Source organism: Chenopodium album, chromosome 23, assembly GCF_948465745.1.
Source record: "Chenopodium album chromosome 23, dcCheAlbu1.1, whole genome shotgun sequence".
NCBI classification, from domain to species: Eukaryota; Viridiplantae; Streptophyta; class Magnoliopsida; order Caryophyllales; family Amaranthaceae; genus Chenopodium; species Chenopodium album.
In genome coordinates, this window is record NC_137856.1 from 21,983,723 (window position 1) to 21,995,086 (window position 11,364).

General features: G+C 33.9%; 1 protein-coding gene across 2 annotated transcripts; it reads right to left on the reverse strand.

The window, feature by feature from the left end:
* Positions 1 to 618: 618 nt before the first annotated feature.
* Positions 619 to 7,444, reverse strand: LOC145609396 (uncharacterized). Of its 2 annotated transcripts, none has more exons than XR_014106020.1 (7): positions 7,011 to 7,133; positions 4,475 to 4,587; positions 4,177 to 4,226; positions 3,166 to 3,287; positions 2,249 to 2,322; positions 1,158 to 1,321; positions 619 to 1,036 (listed from the first exon to the last, which is right to left on the reverse strand). XR_014106020.1 is itself a non-coding variant. In XM_081664891.1 (7 exons), the coding sequence occupies exon 1, from the start codon at positions 7,201 to 7,203 to the stop codon at positions 4,729 to 4,731; it is 2,475 nt and encodes an 824-aa protein (XP_081521017.1). In that variant the 5' UTR covers positions 7,204 to 7,444; the 3' UTR covers positions 619 to 1,036; positions 1,158 to 1,321; positions 2,249 to 2,322; positions 3,166 to 3,287; positions 4,177 to 4,226; positions 4,475 to 4,587; positions 4,701 to 4,728. The 2 variants fall into 2 exon arrangements, 1 of the variants encoding a protein (XP_081521017.1); XM_081664891.1 differs by having other exon boundaries at positions 4,701 to 7,444.
* Positions 7,445 to 11,364: the final 3,920 nt, after the last annotated feature.

An 11,364-nucleotide genomic window follows, 5' to 3' on the forward strand; every position in this document is an offset into this window, starting at 1 on the left:
TCCACCTCCGATCGCCTTGATTTTGCGGCTGCCACTCATTCTCCTCGTACGGCCTATCCCCGCTCGGAGTATTACTGTTATTCCTAATGCCCAATCGTGGACTGTTCTCTTCCACCACCGGGATGGGTTGCGCAATTGGTTGCGGATGTGTCTGGTTTTGCCTAGCTTTCTCCAGCTCCTCCTGTAGCTTGGCGATCTTTGCGCGATCAATAGAGGCCTGGGTGTCCACCGTGACTCGAAAGCGGCCAAGGCGACCCTCCACTTTATCGACGGTGGCATTCATTAATTCCTCTGTCTTCTTCCGTTCATCCGCTATTTTCTGACGCTCCTCCTCCATGGCCAGCTTAAGTCCTTAATGGCTGCCAACACCACTCGTGAGATGTTGTCGTCGGGGGTTTGTAATTTTTCTATGAGGGTCGTCATCTAATTTTTCAGATCCGGCAGCGTAACCTCCATGGTATCCATCCTCTGTGAGAGGTTAGCCACCATTTTTTTTTTAAACGGAGTGGTGTTTTCCGATCACCAGCGGCCGCAGGACCACCGCTCTGACACCAAGTTGTTATAGATTACTAGCTGCTCAATGTAATAAACACAATTGCTTATAATTAAAGGGTCGAATGCTTGAGTATTTTTTATTAATGGATGATCGAATTACAAAGGATAGGCATAACTTGAGGTTATAATTCTCTTAGTAACTTTAGGCTACAAGTCTCTCTCTAGTGTTTACACTCAATTTCTGGATAGTCTCCTCTACTACTCACTTCCAATACATATACTCAAGACTTACATAATACATGTGACCTTAATTAAATAAAATGGAAACCCACAACATTCATGATTAAAGGAAGCTGCTTTCTTTCCTAAACCTCCCTTAATTAGCCTTGTCTTGTTGCTCATTGTTTCTACCAACAATTAACCCTTGCTGCCCCTGTTTTGCGCGCCTGGAGTAAACCAAAAGAGGTGGCTGACTTGGTTCTTTGGAGCCGTTGACCTTGCTGACCCAGTCCATAACATATCATCAGGCCATTTTGGATCCCTGGAATAGATGATAACCATTCAGATCATCAAAGGTTTTTCTTTTCTTGGAAGTAAGAACGCCAATCAGGGTACAGAACACATAAGCCAAAGTAATATAATAGTTAAAGCAGAGAACTTACCAATATAAATGTGTATTTACAATAGTACGTAACAAGAAGATGAGAAAGATTCTTTGGTCTATATGCAGCCATAGTTCCAACACAATCACGTTTTAATCTGACATGAGGATCATTAGCGACATTAGGGTTTCCACGGTCTTTTTCAGAAATTTTCTCTGTCAAACCTGAATCCACAACCAAGCAGTCAAATGAAAGTTAATAAACCATGACTGATTGACTGAAGTATTGGTTCACATATCTTATGTGGGTGAATATTAGAAAGAGAAAGAATCCAATGAAAACCAGTCCACAGCTAAAATATAATACTCCACAGAAGTTTCCACATCTTCAATTCCCCAATTACATTATATACAGAGTAATAAAGTGCAAGAACATTCGGGCAAGAATCACAGTAATATCCATTTACGTTCAGAACAGCAAGAGGGAGGAAATCAGGATGATAAAACAAGAAAGATTAGAGGGATAAAGTAGGGGACATTAGAAGAGATGAGTAGGGGATTTAGAAGGAATATACGAAGCAACTGTCTACCACAGGATTGGGACTTGTTTCTGTCACTTTGGACAGTGTGGGTGGTCACAATGCCAGGTTACAGTTATATCCATTAACAAGATGGAGAAAGCTGGGATAACAAGGAATACAGGAGCTGTTCAGGATTTTGTTCATTTGCAAATTTCTATAACTAACCAGCAAACCGAAAGTACAGTGACTCCAAGTTACAGGTTAACCTTTGCAATAAAATATGCAACATAAAATAGAATTTACAAGACAATAGCCAGCTAAAGCATTCAAAACTTAAAAGAAAATAGCCACACAAGAAAAGAGCCAGCCAACATCTTAATTATGCAAAAAGCCTTGGTATATCTTGTGACTTTCATGTTTGCAATAGGAAAACTAGAGATAACATGAAAAAATGAAGGATTCAAAAATAAAAGATGGTTCGAGTTTTGAAAATAAAGATTTTGCAATAACATAGCACAATTCAAAGTCCTTGCGTCTCCAGCCCCTCCACACATTTTGAATAAAAGCTGGAAAGTAAATAGCATATCATGAGGACATCATAATTAAAGAGGAAACGTGAAAAAATAATAACCTTGGATTTCTTCAACTTCTGCATTTCCTCCAGCCACTGAATAGCTTTATTCATCACACTACTATTTGTGTTAACTGTTGATAGATTTCACAAGATCAGTAATCAGTATATTCAATATCTTCTTGTATGACCAACTCTGCACTGGAGTATACCAAAATCTATGGTAAAGCTACAATATGAAGGGCAGTAAAAGTACCAAAAAATGAGATATGAAGTAGGTATACCAGAAATGCTGCAACACTAGAAAGATCTTAAAGCATAAAAGGCAGAATTTATTTTGCTCAAAGGTTAGGGTAAGAGCATTTTTTATCTTTTCTATCCAAAACACAGTAGTTGCTAGGTGTTTGTGGAGTATAATATATAATTATATGGAAAATGAAATGGATTTTGGTATACTCAATTTATGTTGTCATAAATTCACACCATAATTGGTGCCATTAGAAGAACGAGACTAAAAAGGGCAAAATTTCGTGTAAATGTGATCCACAACTAGCTTTATCATCTATATAACAACAATCAGTATTGAGCTTACAAGTAATTAACAAGTGAATGAAAAAAATACACTCTTTATGATCTCTTGTTTTTTTTATTGTATGACATCATTTACACACAAAAAAAATGGTCATGACATCACATCTACCACTAAATGAAAATTGGGTGGTCGTAAATGAACATTACCTGTTCCAACCTTTACACTTTTAATGCTCTCAATTTTTTTTAGCACTTAGATCACTACAATACACTATCATGTTATTCAGTATATATTAAAAACATTAATAAGTCAATGCTTCAAAAGTCTGAAACTCGGCATGGAATTTACAAACTATAACTTTGTATACAGCAGAAATCAAAAACAATAATAGCCTGATCATCAAGGTTAGTAAAAAAATACATAGGAGTCAGGCAGCACCATGTACCTGGCCAGCTTGTAAAAGATTCCACAATCATCACGCTTTTGGCCATTCCTTAGGAAATAGATGCTTGAGTATTGAAGTTATTCCATATTGCCTCTATAAAAGCTATCATACTCATCTAATTCCTGATTTGCCACAACAATACATGTTTTAACAATTGAGTAAGATTAAAAAAAAATATATTAAAAAAAAAATTAAAAAAAATGTTGGGAAACACATTGCAGCTTTTAACAGCATTAGATATAAGATATAAACACGAACTATTCCTGTCACAGAGAAGCTAAAGAACCTGTATGCAGAGAAAATCGGAACCAAAATCTCCTAGAACAGTTACAAAGGCTTTGGAACGAGCCTTCCATTTGCAAAAACACAAGACCAACCTTCAGTTAAAAGTTACTGCTTGACTTTAATACAAGTGTAAGATTATTTTGGTTAAAATTAGCACTTTCTATCTTCCTATCTTAACACCATGCAGCCCTAAAGTTTTATCCAACATTCCAACCCTTGTGTTAGATCCATCTACCATGGATAAACCCAGAACAATCAGTCTCAAATTCAGTACTACCACACTCCTAATTTTATAACTTGTCACGTAGATCTAGAAGTTTTTATCGTCAAATGCCTAAGCAAATTATTCAGACGTAGTACTTTAAATAACGAGAATTATAGAAAAACATAAAGACTAAAACAAAAACACTCCTTGAAAGAAAATTCATGAGAAAACAATAAGAAACATGCTGAATAAAGCCAGAATGTTTGACATAATAGCTGAGGTTGACGGTTACATGTTACATCAAGGGATATAATAGCACAACTCCTTCAACTTTCTAATACTGTAATTTATCTGCCCCAACTCATTATACCCGGTTAATCATAAAAATAAAGTTAATGCAAAAATATAAATAGATACTTGTGAAAAATTCACACATATTGAAAAATTGGCCATGTGAAACAGCATGGATGCATATTATTTACCAATAGATGTAGGATCAAACATCAAATAAAAAAAAGTACCTGAGGCAAGATTTTGGGGAGTGTGGAAAATAGGTATTCTTCACAAATACCTACAAAATGGAATCAAATATTAAATTACACAATAAAATTTGAAGTTAATTTTAAAACCACCTTAACTGTTCTCTCTAAAAGGAGGGTAACTTAGCAAGATTTACAATTGACATCACCTAATGACATTCTAACCAATCTTATAGGTGTCAAACAATTGACTACCACTACTATTATCTAGATTCAGACAAACACTACTTAATAACAGAACTCAAATCTACACATATTCCAAGAATTTAAATATATTCACCTTTCACCGCATCAACAACAATTTTAATCAAGAAAGAGCTTCGCTAATTGAAGATTTGCCAGGGCCAAGAGACACAGCAATGAGAAAGTTCTCTCAACTCTCAAGTGATCTACCTGCATAAAGTGAAAAAAGGACTATCAATGGATAACTGATTGAGAAAGATGCTTTTCAAAGTAATATAGGAACATGCACAGCTTGGGCTAAAGACACCGTGAAAGAGCCAAACCATTTAAGATTTTCAGAAATCATCTTGATCAGTCTTGGTTTTTAAATGCCATTGGTTGTGCCAACCCATGAATCAAGGTTGTATATGTTACATCATCCATAAGAACTCCCTGTTGTGCCATAGTATCAGTCACCCTAAATGCTTCACCCATCTTTCCATCTGTGCACAAACCACTAGTAAGAGCATTATATGTAACATTATCAGGAATAATTCCATCATGAACCATTTTCTCCAAAAGCTTAGCTGCCTTTTCGGCATCACCCATTTTAGAGTACCCATCTATCATAATTGTATAGGTGATTTTATTTGGAATTATGCCATTCATGCACATCTCTTGCAATATAGCCTCCACCTTATCCATCTGACCAAGCTTACAATAACCACCCATTAAGGCAGTATAGCCGTAAACATCAGGATTCAGGCCTTCCTTGCTCATTTCTTCAAGAAGGTTCCTAGCTTGATCAACACTACCAGTGTTGGCCAGTCCATCTATAAGACAAGAATATGTGACAGAAGTTGGCGCAATGCCTTTGCCTTTCATGTCATCACGAAGTTGAAAAGCATTGACCATATTGTTTGCTCTACAATATGCAGAAATAAGTGAATTATAAACAACCGAGTTTAGCTCTAATTTCTGAGCAAGCAGCTTATCAAAAAGTCTAACTGCCTCTTCAATCTTTCCAGCCTTGCCATACCCATTGATCATTACAGCATATGTATGAACATTTGCAACCATACCACTTGTTTTGCACTCCTCCCAGAGCTTCATGGCTTCATCAATTTTATTGGCATTACACAGTCCATGCAGTAGAATGTTGTACACATGAATATCTGGTTGTATACCACGCTTTTCCATCTCATTTCTCAAATTAAAAGCTTCCTCCAATTTTCCATTTTTACAACAGCCTGAGATGAGGGTATTGTATGTGATTCTATCCAATTTAAAACCCCTTTTTATCATTTCCTTGAGAAGCCTAGCAGACTCATGCATGATACCAGCTTCACAAAGTCCATGAATTAAAGCGTTTGAAGTCACTATATTTGGTGTAAACCCTTTCTCTACAAGTCTAAACCAAAATTTAACAGCGTGTGCATGTTTACCCTCTTTACAGTTTCTAACCATAATTGTAGTAAGCAGGCCATCACTAGGCCTTATGTTTCTCGATAGCATCTCTTCAATGATACACAAAACAGAATCCAATGTGCCATTCATACCAATACAGCAGATGACAGAATTAAAGGCCCCTAACTGTACCGATAACCCTCTAGACAACATCTCCTGCAATAGAGATTGAGCCTGCTCTGCCATATTACACTGACAAAAGCCATGAAGAAGTGAATTAAAGGTTGATGAATTTGGACTAATCCCCCTTGACAACATAGAATCTTTTAAACTCAATGCCTCCCCAACTTTTCCTACTCTACAATACCCATTAATCAATGAGTTATAAACAATTTCATTAGCAACCAAACCCTTCTCTGGCATTTCCTGTAGTAAGTGATTCGCTTCGTCAAACTTCCCAAATTTAACCAAACCATTAATAAGACCTCCATAAGTTACAACGTCAGGCATCAAACCATTCCTAACCATCCTCTCTTTAAATCGAAATGCCTCATCTAAACCACCACACCTACAAAGTCCATGAATAACATTGTTGTAAGTCGCAACATTAGGTGAAATCCCTACTTTCTCCATCTCCATAAACAACTCAATCCCATCCTTAACCCTCCCACCTTTGAAATACGAATTTATAGCCGTGCTAAACAGATAAACATCAGGCACAACTCCTCTCCGCATAATCTCAAACGCCTCGTAACTCCTTTGAACCTCGCCAGCCTTAACCAGCGAGCTCAAAAGGAAATTACACGTCTTCAAAGCCGGAAAAGCTCCCCTCTCAGCCATCACCTTAAAAACCTCGAAAGCTAACCCATAACCGGCATTCTTAATCTGAGTGCAATAAACATGAACCAACAAATCAAACGTTCGATTCCCAACCGACTTCTCCAACCCGACATTCAAATCAACCAATGCAACAGCAATCTCAATATGTCTATCACTATACTTTTCAAAAACAGTAGGAACTTTCCCATCAATCAAACGAATCAACAACAACCTAGCAGAATCACAAAAATTCGACCCAACAAGCAAACTAATCAATTCACAATAGGATTTCACACTAAAAGAATACCTACATGAATCAATCCCATAATAAAAGAATTGCAACACTGTTTTCGGATTAACCAATGACTTAATTTCAGTAAAAACACGATCAAATTGAGAAGGGGATACAAGAGTTAGAATTTCTTTACATTTAGAAGATTCCAGAGATGGGTTTGACAAAACAGAAGAAACCCACTTGACAAAATTCTCATCAAGTTTCTGGGGTTGATCTTGAGGCGGCGAAAATGGCGGAGAAACTGAGCGAAGTGGTCGGCGAAAGGAGGAGAAGAAGAAGGTGGGTTTAATGGTGGAAAGTCTTCTCAAATCCATAAGAGAACGCATTTGAAGAACAGAGATTGGATGATTCAACAGAATAAATGCAACAGAAATGAGTATTTGTTTGCATTAGATTAAATTCATATTGAAAATTTCGTGTTTATACTAACTAATTAGAGCTCGAAATGCTGATCTTTGGAAGAATGGAGATTTAATAAGGCCACGACTAATATGTTTTAGAGGTGAAGAAGAGGAACACGAAGAAGGAGGAGAGAGAAAGTTGTTAGGTTTTGGGGAAGATTTCTGGGTTTTAGTTACAGATCAATTGCATGATCAGGAAGACGAGTGTTGAGGGAGTAAGCCCAACGCAAAGCCCACCTCTCTTGGGGTGCTTGGGTCAAAGTACAAATTTTTACAATTTTACCTACACCCCGGGATAGGGAACACTGCTAACACCACCCCACCCCACCCCCCACATCCTCCGCGTGTGTCTCGCCCTTACCTTTTCATTTATGAATTTCCTGTAAATTTTTATAACATGTTCATTTCTGTATTGATAAATGTTCATTTTTGTATTATTGAATGTTCATTTTTTAGCAAGGAGTTTTTTTTCTAATTAATACTTTGTATATTTTCTAAATTGTATTTTTAGAATTCATTATAGATAATCATGAGAACAAGTTTATTTATAAGGATTACTGCACTCAAATCATTTTTATTATAAGAAGTATTAGATCATCAAACGTTCATTTTTTTTAATGTTTCAACATATGTTCTTTTTTATATCATCAAATATTCATTTCAAGAGTTATGTGTAACTGTCTAAGTAATATGATAAGTCGTATGCAAATATAAACATCTAAGAATTCTATTTATTTAAATAAAATGTTAAAAAAATCTCCAATATAAAATAAATTTAATTTAATTACAATAATAACACATTTCTATTCTATTTCATGTAATTGCTTCATAAACATGAAAGTGAACCATTCAATCCTAAATGTACATATGCGTCTTTTTAAATAAACATTATTAATTGTTACATTTGGTATAATAAAGTGTGTGTGTGGATATATCCTCCTTGTTGCACCTCTAATCATTTGAAATTTGTGTGTTTTTTTAGAAAAATATAATACGATGAGCACAATAGATTTGCTGTCTTCAACTTCCTTGCTTGATTATCCTGAACAATAAGATATCACGTTTTTAAAATAAAAGTAATAACCATGAACACATTCCAAACAAAAGTAGGTGTAAGGATTTGAAATTGAACATTTACGAATGAATAACAATAACGAATTTGAAAATGAACACATTGTAAAGTAATAAATTAATACTCTCTGGTCCTTATTACTTGTAACAAAGGAATATTTTATGTCTCACAAATAATACTCTTTTGTTTCGAGTTATAAGAACCTGGGGTAGTAATACATTTTCTACGATGAATGAACAGCATGTGATGATTTTTAAACATTTTATGATATGTGAATGAACATACATTAATATTTATGGGTAAATATACATTAATATATGTGTGAATATACACATATCCAAATGAACATCTATGCATCAATATTCGAATAAACATTTGTCAATAGTAGAGTTAAAAAGTATGTATGTATTATTTTAATATGAAGTTGAACATGTATTATTATAGTTTATGTGACTATTTTCAATATGAGAATGAACATGTACATATATAAATCTAAATGAGAAATTGTTTAAATCCCATTATACATTCATTAATATCTGAATTATCATATACAAAACTAGGGTAGTGTTCTCTCAAGACTTGACTCTAGTTGATCTTATCTAAGGTTAGAATGCGAATGATCATATACTAATGTCATAATGAACATCTATCAAAATGAAAATGAACATTTTTTCGAAAATCATTTTCATTATAATTAAACTAATTCAAATTTCAATAATTCTACGAATGAAAGCTCAACTAATTATGAAAATTAGCACAATTATACTCTATATTTTAGTGGCAAATAATTTCATAATTCCTTATGATTTTTACATATGAGCATTATATAAATATGTGAATATACATATATCCAAGCAAGGATGAACAATTTATGTATTAATATTTGAATAAACATCTATCAATAAACAAATTTCATGCATATAGTATTAATATCCAAATGAGACTCATGAGCATTTCTAAATAAGAAAATGAAATGAATGTGAATTAAATCTAAGTGTCTATTTTTCAATATGAGAATGTACATATATATCAATCCAATTGAACATTTATAAAAAATTCAAATAATCACCAATTAATATGTGAATGAACATATATATATAGGTCATAATGAGTATTTATCAATATGAATGAATGATTTAAAAAAGAAATTTACATTATTAGTCATAACCATAATAAGAACTAGAACAAGTTGTACACAATTTTTAAAATTTTAGGCCAACAACTAATAATATAAAATCATGCCTAAATACAAAATTAGAGAATATCAAACCATAACATAATTCAACTACAATTATAAGACTCACTTCCACAAAAAAAGTATAAGAAGTCACAAATTCTTACTCAAAATCTTTAATTCCAGAGAAAAAATTTGATGGAGATGACAATAATATGAACATATATCAGTAACTTAATGCTCATATATTAATATGCGAATGATCATTTACTAATACACAAATGAACATGCATCTATCATAATGAAAGTGAACAGTCTTCAACATTTATTTTCCATACTAAACTAAATTTACATCTTAGTAATCTGACGAAATAGATCAAACTATCCAGAAATTTTAGGACAACAACACTCTGTTTTCAATTATTTATGTCTAATAATTATAAATTATAATAACACACCTTAAACTAATTCAACACAAGAGTACATCAAATATAATTCAATCAATTTATTAATTTTTTTTTATAAGATTTAACAATCAATTTGGGGGAAAAATTAGAGCAATCAAATCAATATTTAACAATGATATCAAATCAATGAAATGAAAAAAGGAGTGATAATTTAGTACCTCATCAATAATTTGCGTCAACAATGAAGCTCTCATAAGAAGTGACATGAACAGGGGCGGATCTACATTGGATCCTACTGAGTCACGTGACTCACCAATTGAGAAAAAAAAAATTAAGTTTAATTAAAAAAAAATTACAGTCGAGAATTTCTTAGTCTCCTCAGCAGTCAGCCCTCACTAACTCTCCTCACTCCTCTCATCCTCTGATTCTCTCTCCTCTCTCATTTCTTCTCCTTTTCTCTTTTCTCTCTCCTCTTTTTCTGATTCTCTTTTCTATCTCTCCTCCTTTTCTCTTTTCTCTCTCCTCCTTTTGCCTTTTTCTAATTTTCACTCCTCTTTTTTCTAATAGTAAGTTTATTATTAGTAATAATAGCTTAGATAGTTAAATGTACTAGTGTTTTTCGTAGGTTGTGGTCTAATTTGATTATTAGTAACTATTGTTGGGATTGTTTGACTTTGTTGTGATTTAAGGCTTAGTTATATTGGCTCCTTTATTAATCATTATCATGCTCAATTATATTGGCCAGTCGATGAGGATTTTCTTACTTCACATTAACCCCAACTCTAAACTAATGCAAAAAAAATTCAATCTTTTTCTCACACTAAGCTCGGTTGAAATCAATTTATCATTTTTCGGAATTCTTTCTATATGTTATTTTAAGATTCCATGAATTTCACTTTTAATTTGTTGAATTAGGTAGTGGAAATTACAAGTGGTTGTCGAATTTTTTTCTTGATTGAAGGAAAAAAAAAATAATAAGGTTTGTATCGAATTTTGGTTTTCACCTGAATTGTAGGGGATTTTACATGCTATTTTGTTGAAATTAATTGTGCTTTTTCATTGAATTTTGGGTACCATTAGGGAGTTAGAGCAGGGTTTATAATTTTCCTCAATTAGTGTTTATCTTAAAAGTGATGGCTAGATTTGATGAATTTGGAGTTGATTTAAAGCCTAGGTCTCCCCCGTCACCCATGGGCGGGCCTATCATTAGGCGAATCGGAAAACGTCGTTGGGTAGGAATCACCTTATTATGTTAGGGAGACTCACATTAGTGGCGTTGAATAAATAATTCAGGGTGACTCACAAGCTCGGAAATCCTGGATCCGCCATTGGACATGAATAGATGATGATAAATATGAAAGTTTTTAAAGATAAGGATGAAGGATTTTAGAGAGATAAAATGGATATGATGAATTTTTTTGGAGAAAGGAGAG

Bases quoted from the DNA above. Each gene is read 5' to 3' on its own strand.
- LOC145609396 (XM_081664891.1), bottom strand. From the start codon at position 7,203: ATGCGTTCTCTTATGGATTTGAGAAGACTTTCCACCATTAAACCCACC.